Source organism: Tiliqua scincoides, chromosome 7 (assembly GCF_035046505.1).
Source record: "Tiliqua scincoides isolate rTilSci1 chromosome 7, rTilSci1.hap2, whole genome shotgun sequence".
Taxonomy (NCBI): domain Eukaryota; kingdom Metazoa; phylum Chordata; class Lepidosauria; order Squamata; family Scincidae; genus Tiliqua; species Tiliqua scincoides.
The window spans coordinates 15,331,546-15,350,553 of NC_089827.1; the positions used below are offsets into that span (position 1 = coordinate 15,331,546).

Consider the following 19,008-nt stretch of genomic DNA (forward strand, 5'->3'; position numbering starts at 1 on the left):
CCTGCCAACTCTTGCTTTGTCAAATGGAATGAGGCCTCCATTCCGCGCTGCATCAGGGATTCACCAAGGGAGCCTGAGGAGCACATAGGTCCAGTATCTGCTCTCCCAGAGGCTTACCTGGCAGGAAAATCTCCCAATCTGTCAACATCCTCAGTAGCCCCTGACAGGGTAAGTAGAAAAAAAAACTGTTTTTTGTCATTCAGCCATTATGAAGATCAGGACTCAAGCTGTTCATTTCTCCCCCTTGCTTCCTTTAAAAATCTACCCAAAAAGGCAATTTTCCTTTGATGACTCTGTAGTAGAACAACACTGTCATTGTTCAATGGATCTCTTTGTTCTCATAGGAGAGAGATAGAGGGGAAAAATGATGTTCTGCTTTGTCAAAGATCACTATGTATTTCTGGAGACATTAACAGTTCCCTGTTCAGAGATGTGCCAGAACATTCAAGAAAGGGTCTGTCTACCTTCTTAACAAAAAGCATCAATTTCTGTAATCGGTGGGGTCATTCATCTCAGGAAAAAGTGGTGCTGAATTTCCTAATAGTTGACATTCCTGTCACTGTCAGACAATTGCAAAGTCTGCTGAGAGCATTTGAAAGTGGTGAGCAGGGCTTAGACCACAAGTCTATCATCCTAAATTTCTTCCTGCTTGGGTTGCCAGATTAGGAATATAGCTATCCATCTGTTCAAATCTTTCAGTGCTAGCTTTATGCGATGCTCTCACATGTCACAAGACTCGGCCCAAATGAAATTTTGCCACAGTTGGTCTCATTTTATAATGTGTAAGCTCAGCAAACATAATCCGTTTTGCAGTGTACGTGGGCTTTAGCCAGCCAGATTCTGGATTGAACCACTAGTTTTGCCCATATTTAGTAAATTCACATGTCTTGTTAGACAAAGTAACTCTTAAGTTGGGCTGGTCAAGGGGCCAGATAGTTTTGTGGTTGAGAAGATGGTCTGTGGCTGAGCTCTCATGACATGTTTTCTGCTTGAGCTCTCATGACATGTTTTCTGCTTATTCTCCATCTTCCAGTCAAAATGTCTGCATGTCTGTTGCTTGTGGCAAAGCTTTGCATATGTTTGCTACCTGCACTACACTCCTTTGTAGTTGCACTTCTTTTTATCTTTTCCTTTTCTTTCCTCTTAAGTATCCCATAATTTCTTGTTCTCATACATTTATTTTTTGTCTTGGATACCAGGCAGTATTTCTTCTAAGTTTGTTTCCACCACTTTATCAGTGACTTCTATGCATTGGCTGATCCTTGTATATTTCCCCCCAGAAAAGTTCCTAAGTTCTTTGTTCTTGTGAATGTTGCATTTGCTAGTCTTGATTTTTGTATATGAACAGAAGCACCGTTATTTAGGCTCCCATGATATTATCTGGAAACGAGTAACAATTTAGCATCATTAATCAGTGAACTTATTGGTGGTTTTACCTTCATCACTATCCCTTTCAAGATTGACTAATGATATTTCTATGTGTTAATAAAAAATTCCCTTCAATTCATTTTCTATTGTTCTGTTGAGTTACAAATGTTCATTCACACATTGTATGATATCTTTGGCTCTCTTTCTATGTACAATCAGTAATTCCTTTGGAAGAAGACATGGAAACTGCTTTGGAAACTTTATTATTATTTTTTGTACTATTCACTAAATGTTTAAGTCCTAGAATATTCGTTTGTTGCTTTCCCAAACTTGATCTGAATTGTTAGCCTGGTTTATCTAATGATTATACTGTAGTTCTCATTGCCATCAAGCTACTAGTTTAACAGTCACATGATTTTGTGTGAACAGTGGATCAGGGTTTGCCTGGCTTTTATCAGAGGAAAATTCTCCTAAGCAGGGTTGGGGGGAGGAGAAAGGCAAGCTCTTCTGCTCACATAGAACTGCACAATTCCTGCAGGTGAATTTGAATGAGCACTACACCTCTTTAAAAAATCTAATTCCTATGGCTTTTAAAAAAGTTTTTAAATGGGATGAGAGCTGCCTCCTGTAATTCCACTGTTGAGTGACACCCAACTGCAGGATGCAGCACATGTCCCATTGACACCGCTATGTCGGTGCTGGAAAGCATTGACATAAGGGGTTAAGACTACGCCCTAACTGTATCAGGCATGTTTTAACTATGATGCTTTCTTTTTGCTATAATTTAATAGTTTAATAATTTTCCTTGGGCAAACATTTTGTGAATTGATTTGTAAACATTTAATAAAAGTAGTGTCATAAAAGTGCCCTGTTCTGAATTTCTAGAGGATTCTGTTCAATCATATTGGTGATGGCGCTCTGCCTCGAAGTGATCCTAATTTGTCTGGTCCCGAAAAGGGTGAGTATAAATAGCATACTTGCAAAGAAAGTATTAAGTTGTAGTCCGTATCACTGTTTCATAATCTAGTAGATACTAAACTGTAGTAGAAAAGTATCTAAGATTTAGCAATGAATTGCTAAATTAAAGATTAAATATTAACTTCTTAGATCGGTGTTTCTCAACACTTGTCCCTCGCTGTACCACTTCCACCTATTGGAAGTACCACTGGAAGTAAGTGGTGATGATATAATTGCCAGTTACTTCTGGATTTGGAGGTCAAACACTGCAGTAAACAGAGCAGATGGTTTTTGAGCTTGTGAAAAGTGCACAGTGGAGCTCTGCCCACTGGGCCGAGCCTTCTACTGCTGTTTGTCGCGTTGTATTGCTGCCAGACAGCAGAGGTCTGGGGGTCCTGCACTTACCACAAGACACCACCTCAAGTACCACCAGTGGTATAAGTACGACTGGTTGAGAAACATTATCTTAGATGGATTCAGATAGGAGACAGCCCCATCAAGAGTCTATAGAGACTGATGAGGTGAGTTCAGTAGTGGAACATGAATCATGAACTCGTCTTGGTCTCAGATAAAACGATGTATGTGGCAGTTTCTATATTATTAACATTAACAGTATTTATATACCGCTTTTCAACTAAAAGTTCACAAAGCGGTTTACAGAGGAAAATCAAATAACTAAATGGCTCCCTGTCCCAAAAGGGCTCACAATCTAAAAAGATGCAAATGAATGCCAGCAGACAGCCACTAGAACAGACACTGCTGGGGTGAGGTGGGCCAGTTACTCTCCCCTTGCTAAAAAAAAGGAGCACCCACTTGAAAAAGTGCCTCTTACCCAATTAGCAGGGGTTAGGGGCTATATCTCCTTACAGTTAAGAGATGTCTACCTGATACTTTCTAAGCTTATTTAATACTTATTTACAAATCAGACCTGCTTTATCTCCTGACTCTTACAAAAATTACTGCCAATTTTGCTTTTTTCCCCCAGCGGTAAATAGCACTCCTAGCAGCTGGAGCTTGGACAGTGGGAAAGAAGCTAGGAACATCTCAGACAGTGGAAAGCTTATGACTCCCCCTGTACCACCACGACCGACACAAACTGGTATATGCATACATCACAGTTTGTCTGTCCTGATAACAATTGTAGCATAAGATGGGGCTTTTGGCTGGTCACTGGGAACCACCATCTTCATCATCATCAGTAGTAGTAATATGCTGCTTTTAAACAAAAAAAAAGTCCACAAAGTAATGTACTTTACAAAATATGATAAATGGTTCCCTGCCGCAAAAGAGCAAAAAAGATGCAGAAGAAACACCATCAACAACCTCTGGAAAAGATGTGATGCTGGAGTTAAGAGTGATAGTCATGCTGCCCCAGCTATATATGATAGGAGCACCTCTTGATCTTGAATGCTCTGTCACTGTCTTATGTTTCTCAGTTGATGCTCCTGGGCATGCTTGGGAGGAGCATTTGCAGCAACTGGGGAGCAAAAATGTGTTGTTTATAGTGCATTGGAAAATTACATTCTTCAATCAAGGCCTTAAAGATGAGACTTCCGTTGCTCATGCTAAGGGTTTCCCAGGTGCCACCCTCCCCCCCTTTTCAAAGGTAAATTTTGGGAAAGGGGAGGGACCAGTGGCTGAGAGGTCAGGACTCTACACCTAATTACTAATTTCTAACCTGAACTAGCTGGTTTCCAAAGCCCCCAGTTCCAACATTGCTACTTGTCTCAGCTGCAACACATCATGATATGTGTATCAGGCCTCAAGGCAAGAAAAAGGGGTGGGGAAAACCAGTCATTGAGACCGCACTTCAAAAACTTTTGAAGTTCTACAAACCTCTAGTTTTTTTTGGGTGTATTTTACTGTTGGGTGATTTTACAGACTACTACAGGTGGACCCTGTTTATCTGTGGATTTTATATCTGCAGATCTGGCACAATGCAGGTCCCCTGGACCCACGTTGAGCCAGACTTGGCTCCACCGGAACCATCCGAAGGTGAACAGAGCTGTGCTCTGGTTACCTCCAGAGGGCTTTCTGAAGCTCTCAGAGGCTGGGCGTATCTGCTGGCGACCTCTGTATGCTTCAAAATGGCCAAAACAGCAAAAAAAAAGAAGGAAAAAAAAGATGCTACTTACGGTTTCTGGAGGGGCCTCTGGAAACCAGAAGTATCTTTTTTTTGGCCTTTTCAGCCATTCTGAAGCCCGCAGAGGTCAAAAGCCTTTGGCACAGCCTCTGCGGGCTTCAGAAAGTCTTCCAGAGGCTACCAGAGCACAGCTCCTGTCACCTTCAGAGGCTTTAAAGGGGCCTGAAACTGCAGATTTCGGTATCCATGGCTTTTGGTATCTGCAGGGGGTGGGTGGATTCCGAGAATGGATCCCTCTCAGATACCGAGGCCCCACCTGTAGTTAATAGTTAATTACAGTTGTTGGCCAGAAGCATGGTTCCCTTTTTTGAGTGGAGATAATTATCTTCTTCTCTCTCTACCTTTTGCTTTTTTGTTAGAGATTCATGTGGGGTGAAAATAAGGGAGAACACTGGTGAATTTAACCAGATCCCACAAAAACCTGAAGACAGGTCTGCTTCAAGGCACTGCTTTTTCTGAAATTGGGAGGCTTTTCACTTTGGTCTCACCTGTTCCCAGACTTGTATAAAAAAGATAAAAGAAGTGACCAGCCATTGCTATTAAGAAGTGTGACTCATGTGCAATTTCACTTACTTCCTCTGGGTGTCCCACTGGTCTGCCTGGGTCCATATCAAGGTTTTTCAGCTGGATGTCAAAATGTCATTGACTGACTATTAAAATGCAACATAGGCTTTTGCTGGGCAGCAGGAAATGTGTATGATCTCTCAGCTTGGCTTGAATGTTCATTTTAAGCATCATCGTAGTTTTCAGTGCAGATTTTCAAATCTGATACGTCTTATGAAACTGAATGGATGGATTTTCTTTACAGCGTCACCAGCTAGACACATGACCTCCGTTTCTCCTTCTCCTGCTGGAAGATCACCAATGAAGGTACTGGCCAGCTCTGATGTGATTTGTGAAGTTTAGAGTGTGTTGCATGCTTGTTTTTTTGCATTAAGTCTTTTTTCTCTCCTTGCAATACTTACATAACATTTGGCATACATGTTGCCTCCAAATATAGAGTAACTGTCAATCTTTAAAAGTTTAGAACTTAAAACTACTAATTTCCTATTTAAAACAACAACAACAACAACAACAACAACAACAACAACAACAAAACATAGTCATAGGAAATAAGTATGTCAGATCTCCAGGAACTTTGGTTCACATTATCACTGCCAGAATGTATGTATTGCTATGAATAAAATTATTGTTATTGTTAATATTTATGTACAGCTTTTCAACAGGAGTAGTTCACAAAGAGGTATACCGAAGGAATAGGTCCATGAAGCTGTATTGGCAACCTTCAGTCTCGAAAGACTATGGTATCGCGCTCTGAATGGTGGTTCTGGCACAGCGTCTAGTGTGGCTGAAAAGGCCAATCCGGGAGTGACAATCCCTTCCACACTGGGAGCAAGTGCAGTCTGTCCCTGGTCTGTCTCCCTGACTATGGGCCTTCCTTCTTTGCCTCTTAGCCTCAGACTGTTGGCAAAGTGTCTCTTCAAACTGGGAAAGGCCATGCTGCACAGCCTGCCTCCAAGCGGGCCGCTCAGAGGCCAGGGTTTCCCACTTGTTGAGGTCCATCCCTAAGGCCTTCAGATCCCTCTTGCAGATGTCCTTGTATCGCAGCTGTGGTCTGCCTGTAGGGCGCTTTCCTTGCACGAGTTCTCCATAGAGGAGATCCTTTGGGATCCGGCCATCATCCATTCTCACGACATGACCAAGCCAACGCAGGCGTCTCTGTTTCAGCAGTGAATACATGCTAGGGATTCCAGCACGTGCCAGGACTGTGTTGTTTGGAACTTTGTCCTGCCAGGTGATGCCGAGGATGCGTCGGAGGCAGCGCATGTGGAAAGCGCTCAGTTTCCTCTCCTGTTGTGAGTGAAGAGTCCATGACTCGCTGCAGTACAGAAGTGTACTCAGGACGCAAGCTCTGTAGACCTGGATCTTGGTATGTTCCGTCAGCTTCTTGTTGGACCAGACTCTCTTTGTGAGTCCATGAAGCTAGAATCATGTATTCAAGAGACAACAGCTGTTATCCAGAGAACTACTTGGATGACACAAGGGTTTTTCTTTGAACACCAGCACATCTAAGCAACTCCTTTCGAGTTCCAAAAGGAGTTTGACAGGCAACGTGGAGGTCTCATTTTGAGGAAACACAAGTACAGAACTATAATCAGGGCACAGATCTAATTGCATGGTTCTTTTGATTATGATCACATTTCTAGTTTTTGTTTTTTTTTAAGCTATCATTAAGTACTGAATAGCAAACTCTTTTTTTTGTTTGGGCACGTACTTGCTTTTCACACTTGTTTTTCAGTTTGGTAGCCTGTTTCTTAGAAGCACTGTGGTAAAAAGCCAGAAATAACCCATGTGCATGTGTGAGGTTTTTAGTCACATAATAGCATAAGTCATTCAGATCAGTTCAGGGGAACTTAAAAGAAATACCATCCACTACAATGAAAAACGAAGTAAATTTAATATGCAAAAGACAACTAGTTTTGCTCAGCAAAGTGTGCCATTGTGGTGTTCATAAATAATCTGTCTCTTAGAGCCTATTCAGATTTTTTCCTTTTGGTGCAACATAGTCACATGCTTTTTGTTTTCCCCTTTTAAATCTTATCAGTTTCATGAGATGACTATTTCTCATGAATGCGCCCCATGTGGAGGCTGTAAATATTTACTGTGGAATGAGAAAAATGGGGATGCTAAGGTAAAATTGCACATTATGTACAATGCATAATTTGGCCCTTGCATGATTGTTTTTGATGTTGTGTAAAAATTAGCCATACTGAGTCTTAACAATAAAAAGCACAGAAGGGTGCTGTGATATGACAACTACCTGTGATATGAGAGTTTAGTAAATAAATCTCCTGGCACCCTTTTTTTTCTCTAAAAGCAGCTGTAAGGGCTGATTTGAATTGGAAGTGTGATTCAGGAGGGAGGGGGGCATACCATCTTTCTCCTCCTGTCATTTCCCCAACATAAAGCACCCCTTAGATCTACTATTAGCAATGTGTTTAATTGTGAACTTTAGTTCCATAGATTTCAACAATGGTCCAGGGACCATAGATAATTTGATTATTTCTTAAAAAAAAAAAAAAAAGCAGACCCTCTAATCCCCATTGCTACACCAGAGATGGAATCTCATTATTTCTACTAGTGCTACTATTACTGCTTGTTAATATTTATGCAGGAAGAACAATTGCCTAGGTTGTTAGACAGAATCTGCAGCTCCGATTGTCAGCTTCCCATCTGTCCCACTTGATCAAAACTGTACTCTACCACTGTACCTCTATCAGTAGGACAATATACAAACTCTCTGAGAGTTTGAGAACTGAGCTAAGTGTGTGCAGGGAAGGGGTGAAGGCAGCAAAGCAATCATGAGAATTGAGTCACTATCAGGGCAAAAAGCGTGTTTTCACACTTACACACTTAACCTGCAGAGGTTTCCGCCGGGTTCCCTGCAAGCCCAAGGCCGGCACTGCGTTTAGGTAGGTGTGGAAAAACCCTTTTCAGCCCAACAGCAACATGATTCTGGTGATCACTTTGTGCCCATTCCCTTGCCCCATCTGTTAAGGGGGCAGAGACATGGCTTTCCTGGCTGGTGTGTCACGACCTACCAGTTTGAGAACCCCTAACTTAGAGCATGTGGGATTAATATGGTTAGACTGAGGCTCAAATTCTATAGACCGGTGGTTCTCAAACTTTGAGGGAGCTTTACTCCCTTGGTAAGTTCTTGCGGAGGAGGGGCTAGGGCATAGTCATCTCAGTCATCTAAGGGGGGGCGAGTGCTTATGACTTACATTATGTCAGCAGGACTGCAGCAGGCTGCAGGAGGTGCAGGGAGCCCTGTGCAGCCCTCTGCAGTGCTCCCCCAACTCTTGGAACGTTCAGAAATAGCAGGAGCAAAGCGCCTCCTGCAAAACAGAAGTGCTTTGCGCCCGCTTTTTCCGAACGTTCCAAGCCTTGGGGAGTGCTGTGAAGGGTTGCACAGGGCTCCCCACGCCTGCTGCAGCCCTGCCTACATAATGTAAGACACACGCCCCTGCCCCTCCCTACGAACCCGTGGACAATATATATCTGGACTTTCAGAAGGCGTTCGACACGGTCCCTCACCAAAGGCTACTGAAAAACTCCACAGTCAGGGAATTAGAGGACAGGTCCTCTCCTGGATTGAGAACCTGGTTGAAGACCAGGAAACAGAGAGTGGATGTCAATGGGCAATTTTCACAATGGAGAGAGGTGAAAAGCGGTGTGCCCCAAGGATCTGTCCTGGGACCAGTGCTCTTCAGCCTCTTCATAAATGACCTGGAGACAGGGTTGAGCAGTGAGGTGGCTAAGTTTGCAGACGACACCAAACTATTCCGAGTGGTAAAGACCAGAAGTGATTGTGAGGAGCTCCAGAAGGATCTCTCCAAACTGGCAGAATGGGCAGCAAAATGGCAGATGCGTTTCAATGTAAGTAAGTGTAAAGTCATGCACACTGGGGCAAAAAATCAAAACTTCACATATAGGCTAATGGGTTCTGAGCTGTCTGTGACAGATCAGGGGAGAGATCTTGGGGTGGTGGTGGACAGGTCGATGAAAGTGTCGACCCAATGTGCGGCGGCAGTGAAGAAGGCCAATTCTATGCTTGGGATCATTAGAAAAGGTATTGAGAACCAAACAGCTAATATTATAATGCCGATGTACAAATCTATGGTAAGGCCACACCTGGAGTATTGTGTCCAATTCTGGTTGCCTTATCTCAAAAAGGGTATAGTGGAAATGGAAAAGGTGCAAAAGAGGGCAACTAAGATGATTGCTGGGCTGGGGCACATTCCTTATGCGGAAAGGCTACAGCGTTTGGGCCTCTTCAGCCTAGAAAAGAGACACCTGAGGGGGGACATGATTGAGACATACAAAATTATGCATGGGAAGGATAAAGCGGTTAGAGAGATGCTCTTTACACTCTTACACAACACTAGAACCAGGGGACATCCACTAAAATTGAGTGTTGGGAGAGTTAGAACAGACAAAAGAAAATATTTCTTTACTCAGCGTGTGGTTGATCTGTGGAACTCCTTGCCACAGGATGCGGTGACGGCATCTGACCTGGATGCCTTTAAAAGGGGATTGGACAAGTTTCTGGAGGAAAAATCCATTACAGGTTACAAGCCATGATGTGTATGTGCAACCTCCTGATTTAAGAAATGGGAATATGCCAGATGCAAGGGAGGGCACCAGGATGCATGTCTCTTGTTATCAGGTGTGCTCCCTGGGGCATTTGGTGGGGCCACTGTGAGATATAGGAAGCTGGACTAGATGGTCCTATGGCCTGATCCAGTGGGGCTGTTCTTATGTTCTTATAAACCCGATCCTGGGGATAGCTTCCCTGCCTCTCCCCTTCCCCTGCCCCTTGTGTAAAGGGGAACCTTTACACAAACTGGTGGGTCGCAACTTACCAGTTTGAGAACCACTGCTTTCCTGGAGCCCTATGAAATACAGTAGGACTTAGTTATGAGTAGAAAATGTCTGCAATTGTGCCTTAAGTGTATAAAATAAGGTAGGCTCCTTTAATTTCCACATGTGCTTAATTCTTTCATTTTAGCATAGATTTGGTAGCATAGAGATTTATCCTGCTAGTACTCATTTCTGGCATTAGAGGGCACAGCATTATCACACAATAGAAAGATGCATTGGGGTTTGGAGTGATTCTATAAATATTCTGTTTGCTAATGAATGAGCATAAAATTATAAATAGGACCACTCTTCAGTTTCTGTTTCTGAAACTGCAAAACAGTGTATCTTCTTTTTCTGAATTATGGTAGCTGTAAAATTAAGAGCCATGTATCACAAGCAGGCGTTAACTCCTGAAAAGGAATGTTCATCCTGCCTTGATTCTCAAATGAACGCTTCTTTGTTTCTTCTTTCTATGATGTGGACTCCTTTCTTCTCTTCCACCCAGGGCTCAGTGCAATCGTTTACACCGTCTCCTGTGGACTACCATTCCTCAGGGTTCATGTCCAACTCCCCAGTCTTGTCGGGCAGTTATAGCAGCGGCATCTCATCACTCAGTCGATGTAGCATGTCCGAAACATCTTGCTTTGAAACTCAAGTTGGTGAACACCCTGTACCTATTTCTAACTGCAACATTTCTGAAGAACCCGTGAGAAAAGAAAGTAAGACTCCGCCACCATATAGCGTTTACGAACGGACACTGAGGCGCCCGGTTCCGCTACCTCACAATCTTTCCATCCCCATCACTACAGATCCACCAGCACTGCCACCTAAACCCCTATTGGTCCGGCCGAACAACCTGGAAAATAGTAGCAAGAGAACTGAACAAGTCCCTCGACCAAGGCCTCTTCCACGAAAAGTGTCTCAGTTATAAAAAGTCATCTTGCAATGACTTAAGTGGTAAAACACATCTAACATATAGGCACTTTAATATTTTTCAAAAATATTCTTTCCATTGATTTTTTTAAATTACTTAATATTATGTTGCACATTTTGTCAAGTGAAAGTACTAACCTAGAATACAGACTTTGAGGATACATGACTAAAATAATTTCATTGCTATTCTGTTCAGCAGAGGCATTCCACTTTCAAGTTCATTTTTTCAAACTTAGTTGGATCAAGACTACACTCTTCCTCCACCAACTCCTACTTGTAGGACACTGTACTCCTTAGAGCATGCAGGGATAGTTTGTGAAAAGCAAGTATATGAACCAAGGCATGCTCCTGTAACAAGAGAGGTTTAATTTAAACACATGACTAGTGATTATATTTTATTGGAAAATGGCAAGAATGTTGTAGTAGTTTATGAAACAAAACAAAACAATTATTTTAGGTTGCTTTCTTTCTACTGACAATTTTTGTGTTTTTTAAATATATGTGTATACATAGATGGTTGTTTTGAGGGGAAGGAAGATAAATTCTTTAGCACTTTCCTAGTGGTTTGACTACATGACCTGCACACTTTTTCCATTTTTCTAAGGTGCAATTTACTTCGCAATCCCATATAGCTGATGAAGAAAACCATAATCCCGATGAAGAGCAGGTTGTAAAATTGCCACCTGATTTTGAAAGTTCACTTTTTAAAAATCCTTTATCTCAGTGAAAGAAATTAATCCTCAAGCTGTTATAGTGGCTCACATGTCTGTCATATTAATAGTGACCCAAAAAATGGCCATGCTGTAAAATGAGCAAATGCATACATGGAAATTATTGGATGCAAGCAAAGATTCATAAATTACTTTATAGGGCATTTGCTGTGGAGTTCCGCTCTAACAGCAACATTGTGAATTGTTCTTCAGGGTTCAATCTTCACTAGTGAATTATTTTGTTACCTAATGCATTATCTTGTCAATTTGGCAGCCTTTTTGCTTCCTGTTTCTTTATGTGGCATACAACAGCAGGCTCAGGAGGTGTGTGGGAAAAGGCAGGTACCTTTTCCTGCGGGTTCCCCGTATTCAGATTCCATCGTCAGCTGAGTGGATTCAAAAAGTTGAATGGATTCAAAAAGTTTTGAAGTGGATTCAAAAGTTGGGACCATGTTGACAAGGCAACTTCTCATGCAACAATTTGTACTCTGGTAGACAGGATAAAAAATGCATGCACACCACAAAATGGTTGGCAACCTTCAGTATCGAAAGACTGGTATAAGCCTACAGCACCCGGCATTCCCAGGTGGTCTCCCATCCAAGTACTAACCAGGCCTGACCCTGCTTAGCTTCTGAGATCAGACAAGATGGGGCATGTGCAGAGTAACAGTTGCTGCTCCACATCAGTTTTGAAAATACACAGAAGCCAGGCTCAGATATTTCCTGCTTGCTGCTTGCAGGTATTTTAAGGGAAGTAGCAGCAAACAGTGCATGCACCTGTCACTTACAATTGATATAGGATCTCTACACACTGATATAGGATCTCTACATGATTGCAAGTTGTGAAATTGCCTTAAGACATCTGGCTTGGCAGGGAATCGTGGGATGAAGGACCTCTGCAGGTGCTGAAATGAGCTTCCAGATTTCCCAAGTGAAAGAACCGGGAAGTGAGCCCTAAACATGCATAGAAGCTTATGAGGTTCTCTTTCTAAAAACAGCCTGTTCTGCTGCTGGACAGTCCCCTTCCAAAATATCAGAGGTACAAGGAACTGCGGTCTGAAAATAAATTTGACTCTGGTGCACAATTAGAAAACACTTGTATCCAACTAAGGGGCATTCTCGATCCCATCCCCAGTCATTGCAGAATGCTCTGTGTAGAAGTGCCCTTAGTATTGCCAGGTGATGTTCTAGGTGGCATTTTACTAGAGAATTCCTGCAGAGCAACTAGAAGCTCATGCCCAGTTATACAGGACCATACAAACTAAAATACCTTGTACAGTCTGTTTTTCTATCTCTTTTTTCTGTTTACGTACTGTTTGTAGCATTTGTTTGACAACCTGAGTATGAGCTGTATTTTTCAATCATACCGTTAAAAGTTATCTCCCTGTTTTGTTGGGAAGCTTGTGTTGATTTAACAGTTTGCTTTGTTGATAGCTTAACTGGAACATAGTGACCACTTTTTATATACCCTCAATGAAACCTTCAGCAGGTATATGCTGTTAATGGTAGCTATAGAGGTTTTCTATAATAAATGTTCAAGTATTTTTGTACATAACTGGTTAATTTTAATAAGGAGTACAACTATGTGAAAAAAGAAACAAACAGTTGTGTATGCAGTAAGATTGTTATAATTATGCCAAATACTTTGTGTAAGGGGGGCACGGGGGAAGACTATTTGTACATATGTACTTTTAACAATAATTCTGCCATATTGACTCTACAACTTTGAATGTCAAAAAAATATTAATATATGTTGAAATATCTATGTTTAGCAAAAAGTGTTCATAACTGGAAAAGGAGCATATGAATTTTAGCTTTGTACCTTGCTGATTTTGAAGTCCTCAGATTTCTTGAACTAGCTCTCACTTTTGATTCATAACATTTTGTGTCCGCATAACGAGACTTTTGATGCAGTTAGCTACATATTTATGCTGTTTTTTAAAAGGTATTGTCTGAAATTTAAATAAAGTACAACAAGCGGAATAGCAAAAGCCACTTTGATTTCCTCCACACCTTATACATCAAGCTGGTTCGATGTGTTGCTTGGTGCTTTAGCATTGTCAGGATCATTGTTATTTGCTCCTAAGGACATTTTAAAAATAGGTTTATGACAGTAAGCAACATTTTTAAAATGTGCACGTATTACTGATGTCTGCTTGGCAGCAAAACATTTCATGTAGTTTCTGTTTACAGAGGGCTCTACTGGTTGATGAAGAGCAGTAAATACAAAATAAAATGGATTGATCTTTGTTGTATAGTCTGTTTTTTGCTGAGTATTATGTTGTAATTCTTTTTGCCATGGAATTAAACTTTCAGATTCCTTTTGTGGATCCAGCTTCATTCCAAATTAAAAATTAAGGAATTTCTGGGTTGAGTTCGTATGTATCCCCTAACCCCCCAGCTCAACTCCAAAAAACTGATAGACATTTATCAAGAACTTTTCTAAAAGATAATTTGATTGGCCAATAAATGTAAATAAATATACCCCACCACCCATGGGTATAGAAACACAGTTAAAAAGGAAACCTACAAAAAGGTCCAAAACAGGCACTCACAAGAAGTGAGGCAGAAGACTGAAAAGAACATGACACTAAGCTTTTTGAACTGTATGCTAAGTGTCACATTTTCCTGTGAGTGCCTGTGAGTTTTTCTTGCTTCCACTTTGTAGTCAGCAAAGACACGGGAAGGCTACAAACATCAGCAGGTAAGTAATTTGCACAATGGGGGGGATGGGGCAATTTTGAACAGTGGATATGGGGGTGAGGCCTGTAGTTGCCTCAGGTGATGAGAGCATCGTTCTCCTTGCAAGTGTGTCCCTTATTCGCAAATTATATTTTCTCATTCTCCAATCATAGTACCTAATTAAAATTAAGACTGTTCTTCTCTCAGCTAGCATACCACTTGCAACAATTAGGGCGCAATCCTTACGCCTTATGTCAGTGCTTTCCAGCACTGGCATAGTGGTGCCAATGGAACATGTGCTGCATCCTGCAGTTGGGTCTCACTCACCGAGACCTCCTCAAAGTCAGGGAATGTTTGTTCCCTTACCTCAGAGCTGCATTGCCCTGATGTCAGTGCTGGAAAGCTCTGACATAAGGGGTTAGGATTGCACCCTTAGTGTTGTGTGGGATATAGCTACATAGAAACTATAGGCAGTTGTCACAGAAATGGCTCTTTTTCACAATGGTGCTTGTACTACAACTGCTGACAGAACCACCATTATGTCACTTTATGAATAGTTTAATGGTGGACTGTTAGCAAGAAGGGAAATTGGGGGTGTAACAGAATTCCTTCTGCAGCTCTATGGGGCTAGTGCGAGACATGACCCATCATCCCAGTGTGTCTACTAGTCAATGAGCAACTGCACTTTTAGCCAAAAGCAGGTGCCCCAAGTTGGGACACAACTAAATCTTCAGCCCTCTTGCTGCTCTCTGGTAATAGTGCAACATGCATACCACTGCACCAAGGCAACCTACTGATTGACAAGAGAACAGGATCCTGGAAGCAAACAACTAGCTCTGAAAATGGTGTAGCCAAGAATTGTTTGGTTGCTTGGATCACAGTCTACCAATGTGAACAACTGGCACTTCATGAGGGTACAATATTGCATTACTTGTGCAAAAATTGACACTGCTGCTAGAGGGGCAAAAGAAAAACCCAAACCCTAGATATCTGAGAGACATCAGGAGTCTTTACTTGAACATCTTATCAACTGGCACCATAAAATATAGGAATTCAATGGTGTATTTTGAAATATTTTGGGTATGCATCACCACCCACAGACTCAGGGACTTGTAAATGTTTATATTTGAATGGGATTGCATTCTTTAGGAATGTAGCATAGTGAACTATTTGGTGATTTTCAGCACTGCCGGAGACTATCCATGGAATGTATCAAAATATTTATGCTTCCTTTCCAAGTTATAAAGACCAAATAAATAAATACCACCAGCAGGGTTGTGTTTGAACATGCTATAATGATCCTGTGACATCTGAGATAGCCTTTCTTCTAAATAATGAGCATTTTAGAAAAGAAATTAGGAGACAAATAAGCATATCTGTAAATGACTGTTGGGATACAGTTCATAAACTATGGAAATTTCAATACATGTTTTACACCATTGATTTACTATTAGTATTGGAGCCCCTAGAGCACGCCTTCATTTGCTCCATTTGTCTGAAAATGATCTGGGGTGGGGAGAAATTATACCATTCACTTGCACCCTGCTGATACATGTTAGGGAAGTGTCATGCCTCCTTGCCCCTTCCATGACTTACTCAGAAGCAACTCTGAATATCTTTTCTGCACTAAAGGCCCTGATTTGGAAGTGTGTGCCTGTGCTAACATGCTTTGTGAGCGCTGCATCAAGTAATCTATTTTGAGTACCTTAATCTTTAAAGGTCTTCCTTTTGTTGACAGTGCCGGTCCGTACTCTCCTCTGGAATCTCCAGACACATTAACTGAAATTTTAAAACAACGCTGCAAAAAGCATGTTTACTTGAGGGTTAATTTCATCAAAACCACTAGGACTTACCTAACGGAAAGTATGCTGGGGATGGGGCATTAAGACAAAACACATGGTTGTCTCAAAAATCTAATGTGTGGGACAAACATTTGCCCCCTTCCAATAATATAGTTAGGTCCTTCTGTGCTCCCCACCCCCATACTTTTTTCTGATTCTACTACTGCTTAGAGCAGTAGTTCTCAAATTGGAGGGTCACACCCCACTAGCCTGAGAACCCTTGCCATTGCCCCTTTAAGCAACGGGGCAAGGCAACAACTTTATCCCCAAGATTGTGCTGCTGTGGGGGACATAGGGGCTTTTTAGAAACATACTTCAGACCCTGCTGGCGTCCAGGGGATGCAGGGAGCCCAGCGGAGCACTCTGCAGTTCTCCCCATGCTTCAAAACACTGAAAAACATGATTGGGACCCATTTCTGGTTTTGCGGTTTTGAGAAGTGGGTTGTGATTGCATTTTTTTCAGTGTTTAGAGGCATAGGGAGACCTGTACCCCCTGACACCAACAGGGACTGAGGTATGATTTTAAAAAGCCCCTTGGTACACCCACAGCAGCGCGATCCTTGGGATCACATTGCTGCTTTCCACACACCCCAGCAAAGACTTATCTTGCTTCTCAAGCTCCAGGACAGTTTGAGGAACGTTGTCTTAGAGGCCTTTGGAAAGATGCTTATATGTTTTGTTAGTTCACTAGCAAATTTAATAATAGTGATGTAACTAATATGCTCTAAAATTGGAGTAATGTTCCAGACATAAGGCAGCATTCCCCCCAGATTAAGGCTGCACTCCTATCTATGCTTCTCAGAGAGTAACAGCCCAGTCCTATTCTGGACTGGGCTGCCATGTGCAGCCATTCACAACAGTGGAACCAAATTTTGCTGTCATAAAATGACTGCCAACAGAGTGCACACCACTCCATCAGCAGACATTTTGGGAGTGCTGCTGCAAGTGGTAGCATTTTTGCTCCTTCCTCCTTGTTGGAGAACTGTCAGATCATTATTGCTCCCTCCTCTCTGTCGGATAGGGCTGCCTCCCTCACTAGGCTTTGCCTGTAATTCCTTTGGCAGAGAGCAGCTAGCCAGCAAGAGTCCTTTGGCAGCTGTGTACCTGATCCTCCTCCAATCTTCCTACACCCACCATCCCCAGATGAAGCTTTCCTGTTGCCTTGACAACAAGGATGTGCTTTGGGGTGTTTGGGAGCCATGCAGGTGGTTCCCGTTTGGTTCCCATAGCAACCCTTGGCTGCTGTAGTGAAAATCCCAGCCAGGTAGCCACCATGCTTTTGGCCCCATTTAGGTCCCATTTGGGGAGTTATCCTGGTGTTGTGTAATAAAAACCCTTTTCTCAAGAATTGTTACCTTTGAGGGGAATATTAAGGAAATGTTTAAAGTAATTCTTTTATGTTAAGGAAATGTTTGACTAGTTGAAGTTATCTTAGGACAAGGAGGGATAAGCAGGCAGGAAAGAGTTAAACAATTTCCTGCCGTTTTCGAACTGTCTCTTCTGCTTGCCAATGAAGACTGCCAGGTTGAGGTAAGCCAAGAAGTTCTGCTCATATAAGGAAATTCTGCTGGAAGCAGCCACAGGTAGGCTATAAAAGAGAGAGCAAAGCTTCATTTGGGGCTCATTCCTTTGGACCGATGCCTGCGAGACAACAAGGGCTCTGTTCTGGGAATAAGCCAAAGGATTGCTGCCCAGGCCTGAGTTATGGTATATATGCTGTATGGTTATGGTTATAGAGCAGTGGTTCCCAAACTGTGGGTCATGACCTGATTTTTAGTGGGTTGCCAAAGGAAAGATGGAAAGATAACTAATTGCCTCAAGCCCTGAGGATATTCAAAAAATCAAATACTATGTAGCTGGTAATTACTCTGCAAAGAGCTCAGCTTGCAGTTTGCAAGCATGTGTAAATATAGGCAGATACTCGTAAATGTTTGAAGGTCTTTTTTCTGGTTATACATAAATATTTCTTTCTGAATCCCTTTTTTCATATTCTGGTACACCTAGGTAATCCCGACAGAGTGTCATTTAAATAAGTGCTATAAAGTTTGGGAGCCACTGTTATAAAGTGAAGTCACTCCTTTGTTTTCTTCAATAAAACATTAATATAACTTTCTATGTCTGCCTGCTTTTCTGCATGGTCTTTGCCTCTGTGTCACCTACAATCCAAGGGCCCTTCTGGGACCCGATCTGGACCACACTGGCAACCACACCTTCTATGTGGCCATGGATAGAGACTCATTGGGTCTTTCCTGTTGCTGCTTGAGCCCTCCTCAGCTTGCTATCTAGTCTTCCTTCCCCGACTTGAGTTTTTTTGGGTAAGGGAAAGAGTGGGTGGAAGAAGAACAGAGGTGGGGGTCTGCCTGCAGTGGTCTGTTCTCACCTTGGTTCTGTTCAATTTAATCCTGACGGGGTGCTTGAATTACAAGTGCTTACACCATACAAATACAGGCCAAAACCATCCACATAGAAAACTAAATGTCAAGGAGAAGGGTTCTAACTTAGCATCTCCCTAGTTTTTAATACAGAGATTTCTCCTTGCATGGAGTAAGCAGGACAGCTCTCACCTACAGTGCGAAGTCAAGGACAAGTTCTCTTTGTGAGAACTAGTTCTGAATCTTGATGAGGTTTGCCTCACAGTAGGAGGAATACTCCTATTTTTAAAAAAGTGTTGGGTGTCAAGTTAAGAGCAATTTTAAACATTGTCATCTCAAGGCACACTGATAAGGTGCTAACATTGTCAAGGTACACCATCAGTTTTTAATTATATATTTTATCATGTATTTAATGCCAATAAAGGTTCTTGAAATTGATTTATTTATCATGTAAAACAAGTATTAAGAGTGTATTAAAGTTCAATAACTACAATTTTAATCATTGTGTTGATGAGTGCTTCAGTTTCAGTCCACTATGATTTCTGATTTCTGTCAGTTCATCTTCTTCTGCAACAGTT

General features: G+C 41.9%; 1 protein-coding gene across 2 annotated transcripts in view; it reads left to right on the top strand.

The window, feature by feature from the left end:
• Positions 1-13,804, top strand: part of DOCK4 (dedicator of cytokinesis 4) — a 282,880-nt gene extending 269,076 nt beyond the window's left edge. Inside the window, exons 49-53 of one of the 2 annotated variants that reach the window (XM_066633137.1) lie at positions 1-168; positions 2,254-2,326; positions 3,311-3,424; positions 5,277-5,338; positions 10,398-13,804. In XM_066633137.1, coding sequence (XP_066489234.1) covers positions 1-168; positions 2,254-2,326; positions 3,311-3,424; positions 5,277-5,338; positions 10,398-10,823 — 843 coding nt within the window. In that variant the 3' untranslated portion in view covers positions 10,824-13,804. The remainder of the gene's footprint in view (positions 169-2,253; positions 2,327-3,310; positions 3,425-5,276; positions 5,339-10,397) is intronic. The other variant, XM_066633138.1, reaches the window with a different exon arrangement.
• The last annotated feature ends 5,204 nt before the right edge of the window (positions 13,805-19,008 follow it).